Below are 27,008 nucleotides of genomic sequence, written 5' to 3' on the forward strand. Positions count from 1 at the left end.
CCCCCTCTCTTTCCACCCCCTCTCTTTCCCCCCCCCTCTCTTTCCCCCCCCCTCTCTTTCCCCCCCTCTCCTTTCCCCCCCCCCCTCTTCCCCCCCCTCTCTTTCCCCCCCCCCGCTCTTTCCCCCCCCACTCTCTTTCCCCACCCCCCTCTTTCCCACCCCCTCTCTTTCCCCTCCCCCTCTCTTTCCCCCCCCCTCTCTTCCCCCCCCCTCTCTTTCCCCCCCACCTCTCTTTCCCTCCCCCCCCTCTCTTTCCCCCCCCCCCTCTTTCCCCCCTCCTCTTCTCCCCCCCCCTCTCTTTCCCCCCTCCCTCTCTTTCCCCCCCCCCTCTCTTCCCCCCCCCACTCTTTCCCCCCCCCTCTCTTTCCCCCCCCCTCCTTTCCCCCCCCTCTCTTTCCCCCCCCCTCTCTTCCCCCCCCCTCTCTTCCCCCCATCTCTTCCCCCCCCCCTCTCTTTCCCCCCCTCCTCTCTTTCCCCCCCCTCCTCTCTTTCCCCCCCCTCTCTTCCCCCCCCCTCTCCCCTCTCTTCCCCACCCTCTCCCTCTCTTCTCCCCCCCTCTCCCCTCTCTTCCCCCCCCTCTCCCCTCTCTTCCCCCCCTCTCCCCTCTCGTCCCCCCCCTCTCCCCTCTCTTCCCCCCCCCTCTCTCCCTCTCTTCCCCCCCCCTCTCCCCTCATCTTCCCCCCCCTCTCCCTCTCTTCCCCCCCCTCTCCCCTCTCTTCCCCCCCCCTCTCTCCCCTCTCTTCCCCCCCCTCTCCCTCGCTTCCCCCCCCTCCCCTCTCTTCCCCCCCTCCCCTCTCTTCCCCCCCTCCCCTCTCTTCTCCCCCCTCCCCTCTCTTCCCCCCCTCCTCTCTTTCCCCCCCCTCTCCCCTCTCATCCCACCATCTCCCTCTCTCTCTCCCCACCCGCTCTCTTTCCCACCCCCCTCTCCCCTCTCTTCCCCCCCCCCTCTCCCCTCTCTTTCCCCCCCCTCTCCCCTCTCTTCCCCCCCCTCCCCTCTCTTTCCCCCCCCGCTCTTTCCCCCCCCCTCTTTCCCCCCCTCTCTTTCCCCCCCCCTCTCTTTCCCCCCCCTCTCTTCCCCCCCCCTCTCTTTTCCCACCCTCCTCTCTTTCACCCCCCCCCCTCTCTTCCCCCCCCCTCTCTGTCCCCCCCCTCTCTTTCCCCCCCCGCTCTTCTTCCCCCCCTCTCTTCCCCCCCCTCTCTCCCCCCCTCTCTTCCCCCCTCTCTCCCCCCTCCTTCTCCCCCCCCCTCTCTTTCCCCCCCCCCTCCTTCCCCCCCTCTCTTCCCCCCCTCTCTTCCCCCCCCTCTCCCCTCTCTTCCCCCCCCTCTCCCCTCTCTTCTCCCCCCCTCTCCCCTCTCTTCCCCCCCACTCTCCCCTCTCTTCCCCCCCCTCTCTCCCTCTCTTCCCCCCCCTCTCCCCTCTCTTCCCCCCCCTCTCCCCTCTTCTTCCCCCCCCCCTCTCCCCTCTCTTCCCCCCCCCTCCCCTCTCTTCCCCCCCCTCTCCCTCTCTTCCCCCCCTCCCCTCTCTTCCCCCCCTCCCTCTCTTCCCCCCCCCTCCCCTCTCTTCCCCCCCTCCCCTCTCTTCCCCCCCCTCTCCCCGTCTTCCCCCCCTCTCCCCTCTCTTTCCCCCCCCCCTCTCCCCTCGCTTCCCCCCCTCTCCCTCTCTTCCCCCCCCCTCTCTCCCCTCTCTTCCCCCCCCCTCTCCCCTCTCTTCCCCCCCCCTCTCCCCTCTCTTCCCCCCCCCTCTCCCTCTCTTCCCCCCCCCTCTCCCCTCTCTTCCCCCCCCCTCTCCCCTCTCTTTCCCCCCCCTCTCCCCTCTCTTCCCCCACCCTCTCCCCTCTCTTCCCCCCCCTCCCCTCTCTTCCCCCCCCTCCCCTCTCTCCCCCCCCTCCCCTCTCTTCCCCCCCCTCCCCTCTCTTTCCCCCCCCCTCCCCTCTCTTCCCCCCCCCTCCCCTCTCTTCCCCCCCCTCCCTCTCTTCCCCCCCCTCCCCGCTCTTCCCCCCCCTCCCCTCTCTTCCCCCCCCTCCCTCTCTTCCCCCCCTCCCCTCTCTTCCCCCCCCTCCCTCTCTTCCCCCCCTCCCCTCTCTTCCCCCCCCTCCCCTCTCTCTCCCCCCCCTCCCTCTTCCCCCCCCCTCTCTCCCCCCCTCCCCTCTCTTCCCCCCCCCCTCTCTTCCCCCCTCCCCTCTCTTCCCCCCCCCCTCCCCTCTCTTCCCCCCCCTCCCCTCTCTTCCCCCCCCTCCCCTCTCTTCCCCCCCCTCCCCTCTCTTCCCCCCCCCCTCTCTTCCCCCCCCCTCCCCTCTCTCCCACCCCTCCCCTCTCTCCCCCCCTCGCCTCGCTCCTCTGCCCCCCCCTCCCCTCTCTCCCCCCCTCCCCTCTCTTCCCCCCCCCTCTCCCCTCTCTTCCTCTCCCCTCTCTTCCCCCCCTCTCCCCTCTCTTCCCCCCCCCCTCTCCCCTCTCTTCCCCCCCCCTCTCCCCTCTCTTCCCCCCCCCCTCTCCCTCTCTTCTCCCCCCCCCCTCTCCCCTCTCTTCCCCCCCCTCTCCCCTCTCGTCCCCCCCCTCTCCCCTCTCTTCCCCCCCCCTCCCCTCTCTTCCCCCCCCCTCCCCTCTCTTCCCCCCCCTCCCCTCTCTTCCCCCCCCCCCTCTCTTCCCCCCCCCCCTCTCTTCCCCCCCCCTCCCCTCTCTTTCCCCCCCCCTCCCCTCTCTTCCCCCCCCTCCCCGCTCTTCCCACCCCCCTCCCCTCTCTTCCCCCCCCCTCCCCTCTCTTCCCCCCCCCTCCCCTCTCTTCCCCCCCCCTCCCCTCTCTTCCCCCCCCCTCCCCTCTCTTCCCCCCCCCTCCCCTCTCTTCCCCCCCCCTCCCCTCTCTTCCCCCCCCCCTCCCCTCTCTTCCCCCCCCCCTCCCCTCTCTTCCCCCCCCCTCCCCTCTCTTCCCCCCCCCTCCCCTCTCTTCCCCCCCCTCCCCTCTCTTCCCCCCCCTCCCCTCTCTTCCCCCCCCTCCCCTCTCTTCCCCCCCCCTCCCCTCTCTTCCCCCCCCTCCCCTCTCTTCCCCCCCTCCCCTCTCTTCCCCCCCTCCCCTCTCTTCCCCCCCCTCCACCTCTCTTCCCCCCCCTCCCCTCTCTTCCCCCCCCCCTCCCCTCTCTCCCCCCCCCTCCCCTCTCGTCCCCCCCTCCCCTCTCTCCCCCCCTCCCCTCTCTCTCCCCCCCTCCCCTCTCTCCCCCCCCTCCCCTCTCTCCCCCCCCTCCCCTCTCTCCCCCCCCCTCCCCTCTCTCCCCCCCCTCCCCTCTCTTCCCCCCCCTCTCTTCCCTCCCCCCCTTCCCCCCTCTCTTCCCTCCCCCCTCCCCCCTCTCTTCCCTCCCCCCCTCCCCCCCTCTTCCATCCCCCCCTCCCCCTTCTCTTCCCTCCCCTTCCCTCCCCCCCTCCCCCCTCTTCCCCCCCCTCCCCCCTCTTCCCTCCCCTCCACCCCTCTCCCCCCCCCTCCCCCCTCTTCCCCCCCCTCCCCCCTCTTCCCCCCCCCCTCCCCCCTCTTCCCCCCCCTCCCCCCTCTTCTCCCCCCTCTTCCCCCCCCCTCCCCCCTCTTCCCCACCCCCCCTCCCCCCTCTTCCCCCCCCCTCCCCCCTCTTCCCCCCTCTTCCCCCCTCCCCTCCCCCCTCTCCCCCCCCCCTCCCCCCTCTCCCCCACCCCCCTCTTCCCCCCCCCTCCCCCCCTCTCCTTCCCCCCTCCCCCCTCTTCCCCCCCCTCCCCCCTCTTCCCCCCCCCTCCCCCCTCTTCCCCCTCTTCCCCCCCCTCCCCCCTCTTCCCCCTCTTCCCCCCCTCCCCCCTCTTCCCCCCCTCCCCCCTCTTCCCCCCCCTCCCCCCTCTTCCCCCCTCTTCCCCCACCTCCCCCCTCTTCCCCCCCCTCCCCCCTCTTCCCCCCCCTCCCCCCTCTTCCCCCCCTCCCCCCTCTTCCCCCCCCTCCCCCCCCTCCCCCCTCTTCCCCCCCCCTCCCCCCCCTCCCCCCCTCCCCCCTCTTCCCCCCCCCTCCCCCCTCTTCCCCCCCTCCCCCCTCTTCCCCCCCCCCTCTCCCCCCCCCTCCCCCCTCTCCCCCCCCTCCCCCCTTTTCCCCCCCCTCCCCCCTCTTCCCCCCCCCCTCCCCCCCTCCCCCCCCTCCCCCCTCTTCCCCCCCCCTCCCCCCTCTTCCCCCCCCTCCCCCCTCTTCCCCCCCCCTCTCCCCCCTCTTCCCCCCCCCTCCCCCCTCTTCCCCCCCCCTCCCCCCTCTTCCCCCCCCTCCCCCCTCTTCCCCCCCCCTCCCCCCTCTTCCCCCCCTCTTCCCTTCCCTCTTCCCTCCCTCACCTCACCTCTCACCCTCCCCTCACCCCCCCCATCACCTCACCCCCATTTTATTTCTTATCCTAAACAACAATATTTTACTCGAACCTGTCTCTCCTTTCTCTTAGCTGCCTGTTGTCATATTCAACCCAGACACGTTGTGTAATAAGTCGAGATGCTGCACATCTGCCAAGCTTAATAGCCACAGACTTAATCAACGAGCTATCTTGCAACTTATTTCATTTTTTTTTTTTAAATTACGCCTTTCAATGTAATGAAACTTTTCTGAGACGTACTGGGGTATTGAGTTTTGGTTTCAGGACATTTATTTGATGATTGATTTTTTTCAATTTTTATTTCCTTTTGAGTATAATTACTCACTTTGAGGCGCTGAAGTAACTTGTTATTCAATCTTAACAAACCTGCTTCAGTGCGAGAGGATGGCTGGTTTAATGGAAGCAGGCACACTTTAATTTCTGGTCATATTAGTGTCAGTCTTCTCTGGCCTCTGCGTTTAGGCTTTGTGTAAAACGGCAATGTACTTTTAACTTTTTAAATATATTTTTTGCAAGTGTTTGATTGTATTTTCCTTTTTGGCCAGCTCTAAACTTCATTACAGTTGGCTTGCTCACTAAGATCACCTCCCCCCACCCCCCCAAGCAGACCGAAGGAGACTGAGATCATCATTGGCTGGTCAACTAAAGAATTTGAAAGCACTGCTTTAGAATTGAGGAAGTAACCCTGCACTAGCTCTTTAAAGCATTTCAGTTGTTCGATTTATTTATCGCAGGGTGGTTGTCACTGTGAACAATACTGAAATGTGCCACGTTCCCAATACGCTTTCTAACCTTCTCAAAACATTGGGGATCCTCTATTTCTACCCCTCTCTAGGTTGTATGTGTGCAAGAGACTGATGTAATCTTGGGGTTCAGATAGCTGACCTGGGCCGCACAGGAATTACTCTCCTGCTTAATGAAGTTCTGAACCCCTTGATTAGATGATTACCATTGCTTCGAGCTTCCCATTCTATTATAGTCAAGGTAAGAGAGAGAGGGATACAGTGAGGTTGACTCGGTCAAGAGATATTAACCCAGTTCTAAATTAGGTCAGGACAGTAATGGAGCAGGTGAATATTTGATTGATTTAAGTTGTGCTAAAATAATAGTTAGCCACCGCTTGAAACAGATGTAGACATAGAATTTACAGTGCAGAATGTACTTCATGTTCAACAGGCTTCTACATTTTGGATCATTTAATTCTTTTTCTCTGATTTTTTAAAAGTCAGCCATTTGAAGTTACTTTAAGGTTAGTACATGCAGTTTATTTATATTTTATTAAATATAAATATTTAATTAAATATATTCTCAATAAGATCCGTACATTCTTAGCTCTGGTTTAGGTTTCCTTTGTTTTGAAATAGAAAATCAATAGTAATTTTAAACGTTGCGTAAATGTATTTTATAGCATTCCAAAACATAAAATTTTCCTGAGATGCAGTATGCATTAAATTAGTCCTTCTCTACAGTCCATCCTGATCTCTGTGTGGTAGTCTGTATTAGGGATATTACGGTACGTAGGTTGAGGCTGTAAGACCATTGGTGTGGGAGGTACCTGAGACAGCAATATCATTGGTGGAGCCTGCCTGCTGGGTCCGCCCAGTAAGGCGGAGTATAAGAGTCTGTGTCTCCCTAGCAACTGCATTCCGTACCTGCGCTGCTGGGGGAAACATCTAGTCCAATAAAGCCTTCAATTGCCATCCAATCTCGTTTCTGGAGTTTGATCGAGCATCACTCTGATTAAGTGAAATTTAACAAGTCAAGTTATCAATACAACTGTACTTCGGAATTAATCTGTGCACAATGCCATCACCCTCTAGGGCCAAGACCAAGGGGAAAAATTTGAATGCAATAGGATTCACCATGGCAGAACCAATTTAAACCCACCACTCTTGATATCTGTCTGTCTATAATTTTATTTTTTATCAAACGTCTTCCTTATGCAGGATAGCATGTACTTATTATGTGAGTTTGGATTTGACTGCTGAAAGAAATCAGAGATTGGCTGGCCTAGGCTTTCTGAAAGCAGGCCGCACTAGTTGACGGGTTTTGTTGATCTGTGGGAACATCTCTCCGAACTCGGGTTCTGGATTATCAACGTTGTGGCATTTTCTTTTTTTTTAAAGAAAGAAAAATTTGGATCTTGATAACTGAGAGGCAAAGTGTGAGATTTTTGACAATTGGTTGCAATGTGGAGAAGAGCAGGAAGCTGTCTTTTTCCGAGAATTGTTAAAAGGAAGTTGGCTATACAGTAGCTTATATGATCATTTTGGATCATTGTGCTGTCTCCAGGCCAAATATCTCTGTCTTTTTTAAAGATCTAACTGTTATAAGATGTTCTCTTTTTTTCAAACATGATGCTGTGAATCATATCAGACATGGAATGAAGCTTCAAGGCTGATGTGAATCCTCAGCTGTTTCATAGTTGTTTTTGCTTGACCAGTGTCAGATTTCACTGTTTAAAACTATGACAAGAGTATGAGTCATTGAGAGCTAAAAGCATACGGCATATATGTACAGAGGTTTAACAAAATAATGGAACAACAGTCAAGAAAGAAAAACAATAGTCGCATTGTTAACTAAAAAACGATCTATTGAACAAATTCCAGTGTCTGCTGAGTTTCTGCGCTTTGAAAGTTTCTGCAAATTCTGTGTCATTCCCTCGACTAACATGGATTGCCAAATTAAAGGCTGGCTAATTTGACGCTCTTGTATGTTCCAAGTGAAATACTGCAGATTCTGGAACTCTGAAATAAAATCTGAAAATGCTGAGCGCAGGTTAGGCAGCATCTGTGGAGAGTGAAACCGCGTTAACCTTTCAGACTGTAACCCTTCATCAGAACCCAGTTCTGAATTGAGTGTAAGTCACAGTAGGCCAACCAAAAATGAGTTTCCGCTAGATGCCTTCAATATTTAATCGGAATTTAAATCTAATACAGGGACCGGTCTAATAAGGGGCCTGTTTGGCACAGTGGGATAAACATCTGGCCTGTAATGCAGAACAAGACCAGCAGCGCCTCCCCGAACAGGTGCCGGAATGTGGCGACTAGGGGCTTTTCACTGTAAATTCATTGAAGCCTACTTGTGACAATAAGCGATTATTATTGTTAATGAAAATGGGATTTGGTTACTAATGTTGAAACAGCCTTGTTCATTAATGTGGAGAGTTAGGATGTTGTTTCCTGGCTTCCCTTAATTTCTAATGTGCAAGAATTTATTCTAATTAAAATCATCATAAACTGAGCAAAACAAAAGTTGATTTTAATGTCCGTCTAAGATTACTGAAACTAATTTAGCGGCTTTACAAATCTTTGTTTGGCAATACCTTTCCAACTTTAGTGTTTGTGAGACATTCTTACAAGCTTTGGGCCCAATATATCCTGTAGAGCAATTATTTTCCTAATTTTCCTTTCTGTAGTCACCCCTGGTTCGCGTTTATGTTGTCCAGCCCTTGTATGGCCTCTGCAGGATTCTGTGCCAAGCTGGAAACAAGTGATTGTGAAACTATAGGAAATAAAGGCTTCCTCTTTTGGGGATTTAGCTCCTATTTTGATCTTGAGATGCCTAAACATTGAATGTGACCAATCCACCAATTCCTCAAAACGACCAATTGCCAGCATTGCATAATTCTTCATTTTACCCTGATTTGTTATGTTCTCGGTGTAACATAAGCGGCTTCCTTGTGGTGCACTTGACAAAGGAAGGTTCAGACATGGAGATAACTTCAACGTTTATTAAACTATTTACACTTCTATTACTCGGGTTTGACACTACTGCGAATCCTACGATAGCTACCCAGACTGACTAACCAGTTGCTGCAATCCACATGGTGGATGTAATATTGAATCAACCCTGTGTCTCCACTGGAAAGAGGCAGATAATGTGTGTGGTGTCCTTTTATATATGGGTTGGTGTAATGCCCCCCTGTGGTGGTGTCACCTGTGTGTGTATCGTGAATGTCCATTGGTCCTATCTAACTGATCTATTGGTTGAGTGTGATGTCTCTGGTGCTCCCTCTAATGTCTAGCTAGCCTACATGCATTTACATTGATGCACATCACCACATCCCCCCTTTTTTATATGTTACATATTTTCTGAACACTTTGAGAAAATTGAACAAAGAACGGGTTGATAAGATAAGGTATGTACAAGTCATGGGAACAGCGATTAAACAATAAGTCCAAATCATTTGTGTGAGTCCATAAACCATCAATCATCATGGTCAAATGTCTCTCTTGGTTATGAATGCCATCAACGTCCCTGTGCCGCAGGAACCAAGAAGTGGTCAAATCACTTCGCTGTCTGATTTGGAATCTTTTTCTTTTTCGGTGTTTGTGATGGTGCTGTCGGATGGCATCTTGTAGCTGATAAGGTGTTGACGTTGAAGAGGTACCATCAACAGTATCATTCGAGGTCATGGATGGGCCATGTGTTGAAGTTGGATAAGACTGGTACATACTGGTTCTGGCCACATGCTGTGCTGGAAGGGTGATCCTGCTGAGAACGGTTGAAGCTTGTCGAATTGGAAACAGAATTGCTGCTCGCATAAATACCTGCTGATGGTGTGAAACTAGAACCTTGCATCTGATAGGAATATGCCATCTGGCCAGGCTGGGGTGTAGCAAATCCTAGGCTGTAGCGAAGGCATCCAGTCTGTAGTGCAGACTGCGCTTGTGGTAGTCCTCCTTCGGTCTTGATTCCATTAGTGGGCAATCCGTAGTGTTGGCCTGGTTTGAGAATATGCTGCATAGACTGCTGGGTGCTGCATGCCTGAATACTGGGTTTTGTCCAGCATGAGCTGTCATTGGCTGCACTGCTGGTGTGGAATAAATGTGTGGATATAGCTGTGGTGAATATTGGTGTATTCCTCTTGGACTGCAGCCGCTGCTTGTTATTGCTGACCCAGTGTAATTGTTAAGTGATCCATCTCCTGTCGTTGTGGCATTTGCTATCACCCTGAGCGTGCCATCACGGAGGTTGCGGCACTCCCTGTCTGGAGTAAAGTCCGGCTTACGTGAATCAGAGTCGGCGTTTGGTTGCTCCCCATCTGGAGTCTTGTCTGTTTTAACTGAGTCAGTGTTGGTTTGTTGATGCTCCCCGTCCGGTGTCTTAGCAGGTTCACTGGAGTCAGCTGAGATTTCTTGAAGCTGCACGTCTGGAGTCGGAACATGCAGGAATGCATTGACTTGTGGAGAGGTTCGAGCGAATGAGGGTGGAAGTAACGTGGTGCCACCGGAGTCACCTGTGGTCTCACAGTGATCGTCGAGTACCTCTGTACACACTAGCTGAGGTCTGTCACTTTGCACATCTTGCATGGGAAGTGGGATCCTGTCGTCACTCGTCTCTCATACCGTGGGTAGATCCTCAGTAGCTGCTTGTTGTTCACTTAGGTTGGGTAAATTGTCAGAGTCTTCATCTGGTGGTGCAACCAATGTGGGTGGACTGTCATTGTCTTGCTGTTGCCCTACATTTGGGCTTGGACTATCATCGTCGCTTTGTTCTTCACTGTAGCATGATAGACCGTCATGGCCGTCCTGCTGTGCACTGGAGCGTGGTAGACTGTCATAGTCTTCTTGCTGTTTGCTTGAGCATGGAAGACTTGCATCATCTGCCGCTAGTTGGTCAGAGGAGGTTGCTAGACTATCATGGTCTTGTTCCTGCAAGGACTGCGCGTCGGAGTCTTGCGTTGCTTCTATCGTGGAGGCTGTCCACGAGCTCGCTGTGGAGGCTTGTGACACTGGAGTCACTACTTGTTCATGCAAGGACTGCGGTGTGGAGTCTTGCGTGTCTTTTTTCGTAGAGTCGGGAACCCTGAGCGGTGAATGGACCACGCTCTGTGTGACAGCAGGCCGCTCTCTGTGGGCTTGTACCACTCTCTGTCTCTTGGTTTCAGGCCGCCGCATAATCCTGCACTCACGAGTCAGGATGTCAAAACTGCTGGGCTGAAGATCCTCTAATCCGAAGAATACGTCGTCGGGGTCGTCAATGTGCAACACTTCCCGTTGCGGTTCGGATTTGGTACTGGGGTAGCCTCCCAAGGTGAAAGGTTCATCCGAGTCGTAGTCTTCTAGGACCATATCATCACTGTTTGCGTCGGAGCTGGCATTAGGCTCGCGGTCCAGAGAAAATGTAAAGGTCGGTATCGAAGTATTCAAGGTCGGAATCGTCGGTTTAGGCGTAGGTAACTGCTTGTTGCAGGGTTCTTCGGAGGTTAATTTCATAGGTAACTTCTTGTTGCAGGGTTCTTCGGAGGTTAATTTCATTTCCTGGTTCAATGTGAGGCATTGTGCTGTCATTCCAGGTGAAAGAAGGTTGTTTTACGGCTTTAAGAAGATTTTTTCTTTGTTTTGGGATGTTTCCCCTTTAAATGGGCGTGGTCCTGGGCCTCTGACGTCATGACGCATGTGACGACATACGTAGGAAACGTTTGCGCTTCCTGTACCGGGGGCCGTTTTTGTGATTGAACATGCGCGGCGTCTCAAGTGCAGTCCCTTTAGAAAGATGGCCGCCGATCAAAACTGCTCTCTGCTCCGGGATCTCGGCCTCGTGGTGAGTACTGGCGCTTCTCTTCTCTTTTCTTGCTGGTTGGAGTGTGTTTTCCTCACAGTATTTGCCGAATTTGTCCAGGACTGCCTGGAAGTCGCTCCTGTTTTGCCCTTTGGAGAACTTGAATTTTAAAAATATTTCTTCTGCTCTGGCACCGGCGATGGTGAGGAGAAGCTCTCTCTTTTCAGCATCGGCCACTTCTAGTTCGGCTGCTACCAGGAAGATTTCAAACATTTGCCGGAATACCCGCCAGTTTTTGCGGAGATTGCCGTTGCACTGGAGCTGCTGCGGGACCCGGATCTCGAACATCTTGCCTGGGTATCATTGCTGGTTGTCACTGTACGCTGAGGTATGGCTATCTGGATTGAAACAGTTCAGTCCTGGTACCATGATTTGTTATGTTCTCGGTGTAACATAAGCAGCTTCCTTGTGGTGCACTTGATAAAGGAAGGTTCAGACGTGGAGATAACTTCACAACATGTTTATTGAACTATTTACACTTCTATTACTCGGGTTCGACACTACTGCTAATCCTACGATAGCTACCCAGACTGACTAACCAGTTGCTGCAATCCACGTGTTGGGTGTAATGTTGAATCAACCCTGTGTCTGTACTCGCTGACTGTCTCCACTGGAAAGAGGCACACCATGCGTGTGGTGTCCTTTATATATGGGTTGGTGTAATGCCCTCCTGTGGTGGTGTCACCTCTGTGTGTATCGTGAAGGTCCATTGGTCATGTCCTATCTAACTGATCTATTGGTTGAGTGTGTGTGTGTGATGTCTCTGGTGCTCCCTCTAATGTCTAGCTAGCTTACATGCATTTACATTGATGCACATCACCACATACTCCAGAGTCGTCCTAACCTAATGTCCCTTAAATATTTAAGGTTGTGACGAGTAAATTTGGGCTGAAGCTCAAAGGAGAAACCAACTAGGAATGAGCTTGAGACGTTGGAATGTCTTGAGTTTTAAGTTTTAGTGCATTGGTTTCTAAGTCTAATCTTCTCCACCACTTCTCCGCTAATAATGTCACTGGACTAGTAATCCAAAGATCCAGACTAATGTTCTGAGGACACTGGTTCTAATCCCACCGCAGCAGCTGGTGCAATTTAAAGTCAGTTGATTCTTTTGGATTAGTTGTAAGGTGGCGACCATGGTGTCGTTAAAAACCCATCTGGTTCGCCAATTCCCTTAAGGGAAGGTAATCTGCCGCCCTTACCTGGTATACCTGCGAGATGTTACCCACAGCAATGTCACTGACTCTTTTAATGGCCCTCTGAAACTACCTGGCAAACCATTCTGTTCAAAGGCAATTCGGGATGGGCAACAAATGCTGGCCTAACCACTGATACCCACATCCCATGAATGAAGAAAGATTTTTATTTTTTTTATTTTTTTATCCTCTCTACCTCTTCAACACACATTTGATCACCCGACATATGAGCACGATGTAACGCCCAAAAAAGTCCTGTTTTGGATGCCTGCAGTGCCGAGAATGGCCATGCTATCAAACGGGACTCGTTTCTTTTTTGGCCTTCGCGAGAAATATCCTGCCGAGGCAGCACTCGCCTCACTTCCATTTTTAAATGCTGCCCGACCTCTCGACCCCCACCCACCCCTGGCTCGGACACACCGATGTGGCCTCCAGACCCCCCACACCCCAACTTACCTCTTCGGGGGTTCATGAGCTCCCCTCAACCCACCTCCCAGGCCCGATCCCGGGCACAAGCAACCTGGCACCTTGGTTGTGGTGGTGCCAGACTGGGAGTGAATGCCTGGGTGCTCCCCTTCCCAGAGCCCGACCACCTCCAATGGTCTGGGAGACCTCCCCCCACCCCCCTCCCACAGGTGCTGTCACAACTGGTCCACGTTAGTGTGAACCAGTGCTAAACGCCGCCATGTCGAGTTCTCCCAGGCGTGGGCATTCGTTTCCGGGCCTTGGGAGAATTGGGTGCTGACATATTTAAATTGAATATGTTCATCTGGATTTCACCCAGCGAGGGAGAGATCCAGATGACGACGTCTCACAAGATCTTTTTAGATCTCAAGACGTGCTAGTGTCGCAAATCTAATGAGAAGTCTCTTGTGAGATTTAATGACCTCATCGCTTCACCAAGTCGGGTGCGATGAAGCCATTCGCTCGTGCTCATTATCTGTTTATTTGTCATAGTATCAAACCTTTTGTCTGATATTGTCTGACAACACTCTTGTGAAGTGTCTCGAGCCATTTGTTGATTACATTAAAGGTGCTATGTGAATGCAAGTTGGCTCTGGTGTGCGTGGATACAATGCTCCTGGAATCCAGGAATATCCTACTGGATTTGGTAGTGTCATTTCTGACTTGTTACTTGAGATACGGACATCACACTGCTTAGTTGTCCCTTTTTTAATTAGCATCACCTGATGTTAAACATGGTTGCCAAGAAAAACTGAAGCATTGCACAAAATTCCCAAATTCGTCAAATCTACTGAGGTGTTGGTTTTATGGGCACTGCACCAATCTAAATTCCAAGCTTTTCAGTGCATTACACGTATCGACATTCATTGGCTGTATTTTTTAAAGGGGGGCTTGATTGTGTTATTCTTCAGTGCTGTATTCAAATAGACACTCTTGATATGCAACAGTCTTTTTCCACCTACACATTTTGTACCTCTTCAGCATAAAGGAAGAAGGGTGTTACTGTGTACATGCTCTGTCCAGTATTTTGTGTGACATTTCTACCTCCTTACAGAATTGAGTAAATGTTGAGGTCTGCTTAGAATTCAGAAACTTGCCTGCATTTTTATTCCTTCCTCTTAGGAAATATATGGGCCACGATTGTACGGCCTCGTCGCGCCCTACTTGGTGACGTGACGAGGCGGCAAATCTCAATGAGACGCTCTGGACGCCTCACGAGATGTTGCGACCTGGATCTCCCCCTCAATGGTGGGATCCAGATTTGCTAAGTTTGCAGTTAAGTTCACTTAAATAAGTTTATCACCAAGGCCGGGTATCGAATGCCTGTGCCTCGGAGACCTTGCCGTAGCGTCGTTTAGCACTTGTCCATACAAACGTGAACCAGGCTTAATGGCACCCTGTGGGGTCTCCCAGGAGATTGGAGGCCACCGGGTGGTCGGGCTCTGGGCAGGGTGGTAGCCTGCACTCCTGATGGCACCCTGGCAGAGCCAGCTGAGCTCATAAGTGCGGCCTCGGCGGGGCTTTCCTCGCCAAGGCTCAAAAAAACAAAGTCCTGTTTAATAGCGGGGTCGTTCACGGTGCTGAAGATGCCAAGAAACACCCCACTAAATGTGAGCAAAACGGGGTTTTTTCCATTAATCGTGCCCATCGGGTCTAATTAGAGTATTCCAATCATAGTTTGGGGGCAAAATTGTGAGAGACGAATTGCGGCGCTAAGTATTAATCCTCCATTCTTAAATCCCAGTTATCTGGAGCAACAAGAACTTGCTTTTGTATAATTCTCCATTTAAAAGAAAGCTTCAGGAATACTGAGATATTATTTAATTTTTATCCATCAAAAATCTCTGCCTGTTGTGAAGTATTAGTTTTCTTCAAATTCAACCAAACTTGTGTTCAAACCCACCTCTACAACCAGGATCATAAAGAAAGTGGAGGAATTTAGTGACAAAATATCAAAGTGTGAAAAGTAAAATGAATGAGCGAGTGATGCAGAACTGAGGCGGGTATCAGAGGAATAGAGTGTAGGAAGGAAGGGCTTGTACCCCTGAACTGGGTTATACAGATGATGAGGGGTGAGACCATTCTTGGATTTTAAATGTGACTATGTTAAATTTTGAGGCGTATGGGGACCGAGTGGGAACTGATGCAGAATGGGATTCGGGCTGCAGATTATGGGATGAATTGAAGTTTGTGGAGGATGGGAGACGGACCAGACGATTGTCACCGTCAGACACCATTACACCAACAATGACAAGGGTGAAGGCATAATAGCAGGGCTGAGGTAAGGGTGGAGGCACGCAGTCTTGTAAGCTGAAAGTAGGTGCTCTTTGTAATGGAGATGATACGGCTTCGGAAATTTCACCAAGGATCAAATGGGATGTCTAGGAAGGAGTCCTCCTATAACAGTCAGAATCGCAGGTCAATAAATTAATTTCTAATGCATTCATATTTTAAAGCATTGCTCCTTCAACTTCCAAGCTGAGGAACTACAGAGATTGAGCAATGCTAATGTGCACATTACTTTTAATTATAGAATTGAAGTGCAGAAGGAGGTTCTCTGGATCATGGTACCCCTACCAAGCTCTTCACTTAGTCGTTTTCCTTGTATGCTTAAAATCTTTCAAATATTTATCCATTTCCATTTTAGAAGCAATTGTGGATTCTGCTTTCCTTATCTGTATATGGTCGGGAATTCCATGCCCTAACTATATATTTATCTTACCAAAACCCCTTGGTTCTGTCAGCTGTTCAAGTGGAAAGAGCCCCAGTTTTACTTGTCTGTCCTCATAACTAAAATATTTCACCTTTGGTGCCATCTTAGTAAATCTCCTGTCCGTGACCTTGGCATCCTCCCAAAAGACTCTCCTGTCCGTGACCTTCCCAAAAGGCACTCCATTGAGCTGAGCACAATATGTGAGATTACAAATAATGTGTATAGCTTTAGTATTCCATCTTTACTTTAGTACCAGTGCTATAACATCTTCGCTGTCTTCTTTCGCGACTTTCCTTCTCTCTTTGACAGATCTGACTATCCAAACTCCTAAAACCCGAGGTGGGTTTGAGCCAGTCAGGGTGCTCCTTGGACTCCTTTGTGTGACGTCTGATCCATCTGGATGCCATTTTTCAATTTGGGTTGTGCGGTCTTCCATGCCAATGGGACTGGTGGTCCATGTTGGTGGGAAGGGAGCCAATCTCAACCAGGCCCCGAGGAACTATTTCACCGGACAGGTTTAAGCGCTGGGGGGTTTCTGAAGCGCTGCAATGGTGGGTGAAAGGGAGTGGGAAGGCTTGGGGGACTGAGTATTCCCAATGGGGCCTGGTAAGACCTGACTCACCAGGCATCCTCACAAAACATATGAACATGCTTTGTTGGCCTTTTCTGGTTATTCTGGCTGAATGTTTTTCGGTTAAAATTGTGGCATGACCCTCCCTCCCCTGGGACTCGTGGAATATGAGCTTCCCCACTAATGGGCGGAATCCCATCAGCTGGGTTCAGAGAATCAACCCTTAATAATCTTTATCGTTGTCACAAGTAGGTTTACGTTAAAACTGCGATGAAGTTACTGTGAAAAGCCCCTGGTCTCCACACTCCGGCGGCGCCTGTTCGGGTACACAGAGGGAGAATTCAGAATGTCCAATTCACCTGTCTTTCGGGACTTGAGCGGAAACCAGAGCACCCGGCGGAAACCCACGCAGACACGGGTAGAACATGCAGACTGCGCACACAGTGACCCCCTCAAGCCGTGAATCGAACCCGGGTCCCTGGTGCTGTGAAGCAACAGTGCTAACCACTGCTATTGTTAAAGGACGGCCAGATTGGGACCGGCATGATCGAAAATCCCGGTTGTGCTGTATGCCGAGTGCCGTTTTTTCTTTTGGGTGAAAATAAGCTGCCCTTTTGTTTCTCCTTCTCGGGTGTCATGGGCAAGACCAACATTTGTTGCTCATCCCTAATTGCCCTCGGACTAATCAAATTGGCAAGCGTAGCCTCGAGGAAGATGAGAATTTTTTTCTCAAAGCAATATGTTATGGAGCAGGTTATTTCAGAATTAGCATTATGTCATGAAGAAGGGTTGATAAATAGTCGTATCATTAAGTATCCTCTTGGAAGGAGTGATCACAGCATGCTAGAATTTTTAATTCCGGTTGAGCGAGAGAATGCCATACCAGCATTGGGCAGTGGTAAATATACAGACCTGAGGAAAGAGTTGGCCCAAGTAGACTGAGCACATGAGGGTAGGAAAGTTGAGCAGCTATGGCAGGTGTTCAGGGAGACAGTAAATACCTCTCAATTAAGAAGAAGAGGAATTGTAAAAGGAAGAAAAATGTTCCATGGCTAATCAAGGAAGACAAAGCCAAAAAACTAGGACATGCCATACTGCAAAAGCTAGTGGTAAGCTGGAGGATTGGGAGCAAAGGGCTAATAAAAGTAAAATCAAAAGAACTCCAAAAGGAAACGAGCAGAAAACTAAGTATATAAAGAGGAAGAGAGTAGCTAAAGTAAATGTTGGCCCTTGGATGATACTGGTGAGGTAATAATGGGGAACATGGAGATACCAATATTTTGCCTCCAACTCCACAGTAGAAGATAATAAAAAATTTGGTTAATGCAGAGGAACTTGGTGTAATAACCATCACTAGAGAGACAGTATTGAATAAACAAATGATTAAAGGCAGGTAAGTCTCCGGGACCTGATTGCCTGCTCTCTAGGGTATTAAGAGAGGCGGCAGCAGAGATAGTCGATGCATTAGTTATAATATTTCAGAATTCACAGCATGTAATTAAAAAGGCAAATGGAATGTTAGTGTTTATTGCAAAAGGAGTGGAGTATAAAAGCCGAGAAGTGTTGCTGCAATTGTATAGGGCGTTGGTGAGACCACATCTGGAGTATTGTGTCCAGTTGTGGTCTCCTTATTTGAAGAAGGATGTGGTGGCATTGGAGGCAGTTCAGAGGAGATTCACCAGATTGATTCCAGGATGAAAGAATTAACGTATGAGGAGAGATTAAGCAGTTTTGGCTTGTACTCACTGGCGTTTAGAAGGACAAGAGGGGATCTGATCGCGGTATATAAGATGCTAAAAGAGATTGATAAAATAAACGTAGACCAAATATTCCCCCTTGTAGGACAATCTAGAATGAGAGGTCGCAGATATAGGATGAGAGGCGGTAGTTGAGGAGGATCTACTTCTCGCAGTGGGTGTTGAATTTCTGGAACTTGCTGCCCCATAGCACGGTGGAATCTGAGTCATTAAATGATGTCAAACAGGAGATAGATATATTTCAGATTTTTTTTTTTAAAAAAGGTTAAAGGGATATGGGGAACAGGTGGGAGGTGGATTTGAGACCAGGAAGATCTCAGCCATGATCTGATTGAATGGCGGAGCAGGCTCAAAGAGCTGAATTGCCTGCTTCTGCTCCTAATTCCTATGTTCCTACATTGGACGTGGTGGTAAGCTACCTTCTTGAATCCTTCCAGTCCATGTAGTGCAGGTACACCCACAATGCTGCCAGGATTCTGATGTTGGGAAAGTGGAGGAATGGTAATATAGTTCCAAGTCGAGGTGGTGTGTGACTTAAGAGGGGAACTTGCGGGTAGTGGTGTTCCCATGCATCTGCTGCCCTTAATCCTTTGAAGCAGTAGAGTTTGCAGGTTTGGAAGGGGCTGTTGACACAGCCTTGGGTAGTTGCTTCAGTACGTATTAGATGATGTACACTGTTGCCACTGTGCATCTGTTGTAGATGGAGTGAATGTTCAAGATAGTGGATGAAGTGCCAATCATGCGAGCTGCTTTGTCCTGGATGGTGTTGAGCTTGTGTTGTTGGAGCCACACTCATCCAGGCAAATCTTGCATCATATTCCTCCTCTGAGTTGTGCCTTGTAGATGGTGCGGGCAGGTTTGGGGGAGTCGGGAGGTGAGTTGCTCACCACGGAATTCCCAGCCTCTGACTTGGTCTGGAAACCACAGTATTTATTAAATGGCTGGCCCAGCCTGACCCATTTTTAAAAGCCCATATCCCCAGCAGGCTGAGTTAAAATCAAACTTTAAATCTACTCTCTGCTCTTTTTTTTTTTTTGCTATTATATTCCTTGCTTCTCTGCTGGTTTAATTGAGTTATTGAGAAGCTCAATGGTTTTGACATTAAGTGCAGAAGCGCCATCACTATTCGCATCCCTCTCTTTGAAAACTATTTGTTCACTATTCCTGTTTCTTGACCAACTTCCTATTGATGCTGGCCATGTATAATTAATGTGTTTCAATTTCTCTCAAACCTTTCTGTTCTTTCGAGTAACTTGGATAAATTTGTCAGCAACAAAATGTCATTTTCAAATCTGTTATCCTATGCCTTTCGAGGTAGTATTTTGTGTGTGTGTGTATTAATGTCTCTGGTGGTTTACCCCACTACAGATGTTGAGTTGAAGAGCTGAATATTGTGGCACTAGATTTATTTAGATTTGGATGATGAGTCATATATTGAATCAAATTACCTGAGGATGTTTACCTCCATGGGAGGAAGTGAACATTGCTGCAGGCTGAGATAGTGGGTTTCGAGAGCTAAGTGACTCAATAAAAGGTGAAGTGGCACATGATGTACAATCGGGGTTAGCATATAACCGGTTCAGGTAGGCACTAAATAGTGAAGACCACAGTGGGTTACGTGTGTCTCTATTCTTAGCTATGCAACATGATCCTTTATTTTCACTTTTAAACGTAAAAGAATCTCACACTAGCATCCATTGTGCATGTTATTGTAAAACCCTTCGGAAATTTCACATGCGTGACCTTGGTTTGATGGTATAGTTTCTCCTCGGCACTGAATTTCCCAATCACAGCTGGCTCCCTCTGAGAGAGAGCAAAGTTGAAATCTATAAATTTGTACACTTCATGGTGGAATTGGCAATCAGAGCTGTCGCGTCCAGAGGGAGGCGAAAGCTGATGTATCAATTTGTATATTGCTTAGTAGAATTGGCAATGTTTTTGAGAAAATGGCCCTGCTGCCTCCCCTCTGCTTCCAAGTCGATGAGTTTGAGATTTAATGAGGCGGAAAATAGGGACTTGCAAAATTAGGAAGGAAATGGAGACCAGTAACCTCACTGGTAATCAATACTTTGTGAAAGCTGTTTGCAACAACTGGGAGAACCAAGAACTACACTGTGACCAACTCCTATCGAACTTGTATCTTTAGCAACAGTTGAGCAGTCATTGGTGGTGAAGAACTGCATTAATTTTCTTTCCCTATTGCGAAGGACTTTCCAATTAAACAGTTGGTTCCTTAGCACATACTTCCGTTAACTGAGCAAAGATTGGCCAGGAGAACTCCGTGATCAAAACATTTTTAATTTAAAAATAGGTTCTTCATTCAGTAAATCCTAACATGAACTACAATTGCTGGTCTCCTATATAACCTTGCATTGTTAATGAGTGTCTTGTTATAGAGCAACAGTACAACACAGCCATCTGCATAGCACAATTTCTGCCGAGCTCACGGACACTATTATACTAAAGTTATCGAGTGTACTTCAGACTCCTCAGTGATACTTGCGTTTCTCTCAAAGTTAGTCTAAATGCCAATTTTTGCTCGACTCATGAATGTGACGCTGTGAGCCTTCTGAACTACTCTAATTTGTGTAAACTTTTTTATCATTAATTTTAGATTAATGCCAAATGCTGAAAAGTGTAGATGGGTTGTTTTTGGTCTATAATAGCACTAAGCAATTCCAAAGGAGTTTGCTCATTGAACCACTTTTTGAGGCCCATATTTCCCCCACTCATTTCTCAGTGTTTTTAAAAGTGCACATTCAACCCTGCTGGCGATCGCTCATTACCAGTAAGTCACTTGACATTTAAAAAGGGACCTGCTTTATGTGTGCAATCCTTAAAAGTGAAATGGCTTCAGATGTTCAAGGATTTGCAATCTTGTCTGAATCACAAATATTGCACAATGTTTCCCTAATATCGGTAACTCTAACATTTTCTTGTGCCCAGAAATGGTTGAACAGTATGTCATGGTTTGATAGTTAAATATTTTTCAATGTTCCTGTCCCCCCAAAAGCTGAAGATTTTCCAAAGTATACACATTGCTATGTGGAGAAGGTAATTTATCTCTGCTGGAGATATCTTCTCCTAGTTCAACAGCGTCAGTTGCTCTCCAAAGCGGTTCAAGCACCTTTTTTTGTGCCTGTTGATCCTCATTTCCCAGTGTCTAAATGTGCAATAGTGTGACTCCAGTGTGTAACGATGGAATTTGCCACCTGAAATGAGAAAGGGTAGCCAAAAGCTTGATGTGGGTTTTAGAGAGAGTCTGAGCATAAAAACATATGAATTAGGAGTAGAAGTAGGCCATTCGGCCCCTCGAGCTTGCTCCACCATTCAATAAGATCGTGCATTTCACATTCAGCCAACCCCCGATAACCTTTTCCTCCCTCGTTAATCAAGGACCTGTCCACCCCTGACTTAAAAATATTGAATGACCCTGCCTCCACCGCTCTCCAGGGAAAAGCGTTCCAAAGGTCTAATTTTTCCGGCTAACGGGGCTACATGCAACAGAAAAAGCTATTGACGTCAGTAGAACTGGAATATTCTGCTGCTGGCCAATAGCGGGCTGCCTCTGCCACCACACGATCTCTCTCCCCCCCCCCCCCCCCCCCCGGTGGGGAGAGTGTGGAAGATCCCGTCTGTTGACTCTTGACCCTCAGAGAGAGAAAAATCTTCTCATCTCTCATTTAAATGGGAGACTCCCTGGTTTTAGTAAAATGGTTGAGAGAGGGCGAGAATCACAGTGGTTTCGGTAAGAAGTTCCAGAGCCTGAGGCCACTGAAGGTATGGCAGTGCTCGGGCTGGGAGAAGAGGATAGGTAACTGGCCCCACCGAATAGAGTGGGAATTGCTGTCGATGATAAACAGGAAGGGTAAAAAAAATACGGATGATTGAAACATCAGGATGAATCTTTTTTTTAAATTGAGGAGCTGGATGGTAGAAAGGTGGCGGCGTTTTGGTACGGAATTTTGGGGTTTAAAAGGCCTGGGCAGCTGAAGGCACAATTGCCAATTGTGGAGAAGTGAGAACTTGGAATGTTCAAGAGGCTAAATTTGGGGAGGGTGGGAGACAGGGCAGAGATATCTCAGCTGAAGATCTGAACGAGCTTACAGAGATGGGTGAGGCTTTGGAGGGACGGGGATGAGAATTGTAAAAGCTTTAGATGAATACGTATCACCCCTTGGCACCTTTTTGCGTTCCCTTCCTAATATTTGAACCCTTTGGCATTGTGAAGAAACTGCCTGCAACAATTTCCTCTACAGTTTTTAAGTTATGATTTTAAGGCTGTTTTCTGTCCTTTCTTATTTTTCAGGTTGAGTTGAGACATGGCAACAAGTGCGGTTCCAAGTGACAATCTCCCCACGTACAAACTTGTGGTAGTGGGAGACGGTGGCGTGGGGAAAAGTGCTCTCACCATCCAATTCTTCCAAAAGATTTTTGTGCCAGATTATGATCCAACCATTGAAGACTCTTACTTGAAACACACTGAAATCGATGGGCAGTGGGCCATCCTGGACGGTAAGTTTATAGTCTGAGGAACTATATAACTTATCTAACTCCAAAGTGTGCAGTTTTCGACATTACAGAAAGATTATTGAAATAGTGACGCGGGGTTGAACCCAATTACGTACAGCAAAAGCTTTTTAGCAATGTGTTGAGTTATTTTTTTTTTTTATAAACTTGTTTTTAGCATGGCTTATTTCCATAACTCTACCCAAAAGATACTGTTGAGTCAAACCATGAAGTGGTGGACACACAAAATTGGTCCATGAGCTACTGGCAGAGAAAGTGTTCAATGTTTGAAGATTTTTTCCACCATTTTCTATTCCGAAGGAGATCAATCTGCTTTTGCCCATTTCATTATATTCTGTTGTGATATCAAAGCACTCTGGTTTTTTTCTTTTTCTTTTTGCCTTCAGTGTTACAAAAAACTACTGCTCTATCGTCTCCTCTGAAATGCTGCGAGCTAGAATCGTGCCAGCAGATGTGCTTTGGGTGATCCTTTTTGCAATCCAAGGAAATTGTATCCCCTCTCTTAGAGGCATTTTCCCATTGGGTGGCACAGTGGTTGGCACCGCGGCCTCGCCACTCCAAGGAGCCGGGTTTCATTTCCAGCATGGGTCACTGTCTGTGCGGAGATTGCACATCCTCCCCATGTGTGCGTGGGTTTCCTCCGGGTGGTCCGGTTTCCTCTCTCAGTCCAAAGATGTGCAGATTAGGTGGATTAACCATGATAAATTGCCCCTTAGCGTCCAGGGAGGTGCAGGTTGGAGTATGGGATGCCGGTGAGAGGGGGGGGAGAAGGAGTGAGCATGGGTAGGTGCAGACTCGATAGGCCAAATGGCCTCCTTCTGCACCGTAGAGATTCTATGATTTCTTCAAAATCATACCCTTGCTGTGGGAGTTTTAAAAGGGTTGTGCATTACATTTTATGAGGGGTGGTTTCTTGGACATTGCAGCTATTGATGTTAACAAAATAAAACTTTCCTTCCCCTAAAAACCCACATGAATTATGATATGATGGATGATCAGCCACGATCTCCTTGAATAGTGGAGCAGGCTCAACAGACCAAATAGACTATTCGTGCTCCTATTTCCCATGTTCCCAAGTGATCAACAATCGTTGTGAGGGAGTCCAGAACTAGGGGTCATAATTCCAGGATAAGGGGTAAACTTTTAGGACAGAGGTGAGGAGAAATTTCTTCACTCAGAGAGTGGTGAATTTGTGGCATTCGCGACCACAGAAAGTAGTTGAGGCCAAAACGTTGTGTATTTTGAAGAAGGAATTAGACATAGCTCTTGGGACTAAAGGGAAGGCGGGATCATAGTGTTGAACTTGATGATCAGCCATAATCCTAATGAATGGCGGAACAGGCTCAAAAGAGTCGAATAGCCTCTTTCAATTCTATTTTCTATGTTTGTTAGTATAAAAGTGCTGAGAAAATACTTTTTTTTTTTTTGTTGAGGTTTTTTGTCCTGCATTCAACAGGACTTTGAAGACCAAAACCTTCAATAAAAAATGTCTCTTGTCAGCAATCCTATACTATCAAACCATTATTGTTGGTCATTGGGGATACTGAGTAAATATGAATCTTCCTAATTAAAACCCAGGTTATTTCCGGGGATTTTGAAAGTTACGTTTTTACAACAACAACTTGAGAGCATGAGAAATAGGAACACGAGTAGTCTATTTGGCCTGTTGAGCCTGCTCCGCCATTTAAGAAGACCATCTACTTCTTACACCATTTTCCACTCTATCCCCATATCCCTTGATGTCATTAATATCCAGACTTGTATTTATGTAGCATCTTTTACCATAATAAAAAGGTTCAAGGTCCTTCACAGGAGCTTTATAATGCAAGATTACAGGCTTGGCCGCATAAAGAGATATTGGGGCTCGTGGCCAAATATAGAGTTAAGTTTCAAGGAGTGTCTTAGAGGAAAGAAAGATTAAGGTAAGATATTCCAGACTTGAGGGCCTCCGTAACTGTAAGGTGCAGTTGAAGCAATTTAAAATCTGGTATGTTCGCGAGACCAAAATAAGAGGGGCACAGATATTTTGGAGGGTTGTAGGGCTGCAGGCGATTGCAGAGATAGGGAGGGGCGAGTGCATGGAGGGGTTTTGAGAAATTTTAAAATCAAGACTTTGACCCCGTGTTTGTGTGGGTCTCACCCCCACAACCCAAAAAGGTGTCAAAGGTAGGTAGATTAGCCACGTTAAATTGCCCCTTAATTGGAAATAAATAATTGGGTACTCTAAATTTATTTTTAAAAGAAAAAGAATACTTTAGAGCAGACGGCAGCAGGGTAGCACTGCTGCCTCACTGCGCTGAGGACCGGGTTCGATCCCGGCCCCGGGTCACTGTCCGTGCAGAGTTTGCACATTCTCCCCGTGTCTTCCTGAGTCTCTCACCCCCACCCCGAGTCTCTCACCCCACAAGTCCAAACGATGTGCAAGGTAGATGAATTGGCCACGCCATATTGCCCGTTAATTTTGGGGGGGGAAAGAATATTGGGGGGAAAATTCTTGAAGTTTTTATATTTAAAAATCTTTTTTAATACTTTGATTAATCAGGAGCCAACGTGGAACAGCAAGCACCGGGGGAATGGGTGTCGGACTTTGTACGAGTTAGGACACTGGCACAGAGATTTGGATGATCTCCAGCTTGCATGCAAAAGATTGTGGGGGGCTAACCAAGAATGTGTTGGAATAGTCCAGTCCAGAGGTAATAAATAAAGCATGGAGGTTTCAGCAGCAGATAATCCAATGCAGGCCAGTGTTACAGAGGTGAAAATAAGTGATCTTAGTGATGTGATCACTTATTTCGTGGACAAATTTCACATCAAGGTTGTGGACAATCTGCTTCAGTCTCAAACCATTTCCAGGGAGAGGGATGAAGCCAGGAGCGAGGGAATGAGTTTATGGGGGGACAAAAGTCCATACAAAAGTCCCACCCACCCAGCTGGATAATCGTGGAGAGGTGTTGGATGAGGATTGTGTGGTCAACATGACAAAGGACGCAGGAGGGAAAGTTTATCTTTGTCATGGTCACATATTAGTAGAGTTGATCCGGAGAATCGGTGGTTGTGGTTTATTTAGACTTTCAGAAGGCTTTCAACAAGGTCCCACATAGCAGATTACTATGTAAAGTTAAAGCGCATGGGATTGAAGGTAGTGTCTTGGGATGGATAGAAAGCTGGTTAGCAGGCAGATTCAAAGAGTCTTTTTCCGATTCACAGGCAGTGACTAGTGGGGTTCCGCACGGATCTGTGCTGGGACCCCAACTGTTCAAATTATATATTAATGACTTGAACATTCATTACTCCAAATTTGTAGAAGATACAAAGTTGGGTGGGAGAGTGAACTGTGAGGAGGATGCAGAGATGCTTCAACGTAATTTGGACAGGCTGGGTGAGTGAGCATATGTGTAGCAGATGCAGTATAATGTGCAGTATAATGTGGATAAATGTGAGGTTATCCACTTTGGTAGGAAAAGTAAGAAGGCGGATTATTTTAATTTGAGGGGGGTGGATACTCAGCGAGACCTTGGTGTCCTTGTGTATCAGTCGCTGAAAGTAAGCGCGCTGGTACAGAAGGCAGTAAAGAAGGCAAATTTGGTATGTTGGCCTTCATATCGAGAGGGTTTGAGTATAGGAATAGGGATGCTTTACTGCAATTGTATAGGGCATTGGTGAGGCCACACCTGGAGTATTGAGTGTAGTTTTGGTGTCCTTATCTGAGGAAGGGGTGTCCTTATCTGAGGAAGGATGCTCTTGCTATGGAGGGAGTGCCATGAAGGTTTACCAGGCTGATAGATGGCGGGACTAAGTCGGCTAGGATTATATTCATTGAAGTTTAGAAGAGTGAGAGGGGATAGGATTAGACTGGGTATATTCTGAAACAAAGTTCCCGATGGTGGGGGAGTCCAGAACCAGGGGTCCTAGTTTGAGGATAAGGGGTAAACCTTGTAGGACTGAGTTGAGGAAAAATTTCTTAACCCAAAGAATGGTGAATCTTTGGAATTCACTACCACCGAGTAGTTGAGGCCAAAATGTTGTGCAATTTCAAGAAGGAATTAGATATAGCTCTTGGAGCTCAAGGGATCAACGGATATGGGGAGGCTGGAAGGCAGGATCAGCAACTTGATGATCAATTATGATCATAATGAATGGCAGAGCAGGCTCGAAGGGCCGAATGGCCTCTTCCTGCTTCTATTTCTCTGTCATTTGTGACTCTGATAAGTTGCGTTTTTGATTAGGGACAGTATCACGGCATTACAGAGCGACGATATAGCCGAGGGTTCGCCCACTTGAGTCTATGTGGGTAGAACTGAAAAATAAGAAGAGTCAGATCACTTTGATAAGACTGTACAATAGGCCCCCAAATAGACACCGGGATATTGAGAAGCAAATGTGTAAAGAGATTGCAGATAGCTGCCGGAAAAATAGGGTGGTAATAGTTGGGGACTTTAACTTTCCAAATATTAACTGGGACAGCCATAGCACTAGGGGTTTGGATGGAGAGAAATTTGTTGAGTGTATTCACGGAGAATTCCTCATTCAATATGTGGATGGCCCAACTAGAGAGGGGACAAAACTTGACCTCCTCTTGGGGAGTAAGGAAGGGCAGTTGACAGAAGTGTTCGTGAGGGATCACTTTGGGACCAGTGACCATAATTCCATTAGTTTTAAGATAGCTATGGAGAATGATAGTTCTGGCCCAAAAGATAAAAATTTTAAACTGGGGCAAGGCCAATTTCGAGGGTATTAGGCGGGAACTTTCAAAAGTTGATTGGGGGCAGCCTATTTGCAGGCAAGGGGACAGCTGGTAAGTGGGAGTCTTTCAAAAAGGTGTGAACTAGGGTTCAGGGTGAGCATATTCCTCTTAGA

The 27,008-nt window shown here is 48.5% G+C and overlaps 1 protein-coding gene across 2 annotated transcripts in view; it reads left to right on the forward strand.

Moving 5' to 3' along the window:
* The window catches only part of mrasa (muscle RAS oncogene homolog a), a 68,548-nt gene that overhangs the window by 1,320 nt on the left and 40,220 nt on the right, over positions 1–27,008 (forward strand). Inside the window, exons 1-2 of one of the 2 annotated variants that reach the window (XM_072470108.1) lie at positions 5,580–5,604; positions 21,931–22,136. In XM_072470108.1, coding sequence (XP_072326209.1) covers positions 21,944–22,136 — 193 coding nt within the window. In that variant the 5' untranslated portion in view covers positions 5,580–5,604; positions 21,931–21,943. Of the gene's footprint in view, positions 1–5,579; positions 5,605–21,930; positions 22,137–27,008 lie in introns of those variants that run through there. The other variant, XM_072470101.1, reaches the window with a different exon arrangement.

Source organism: Scyliorhinus torazame, chromosome 2 (assembly GCF_047496885.1).
Source record: "Scyliorhinus torazame isolate Kashiwa2021f chromosome 2, sScyTor2.1, whole genome shotgun sequence".
NCBI classification, from domain to species: domain Eukaryota; kingdom Metazoa; phylum Chordata; class Chondrichthyes; order Carcharhiniformes; family Scyliorhinidae; genus Scyliorhinus; species Scyliorhinus torazame.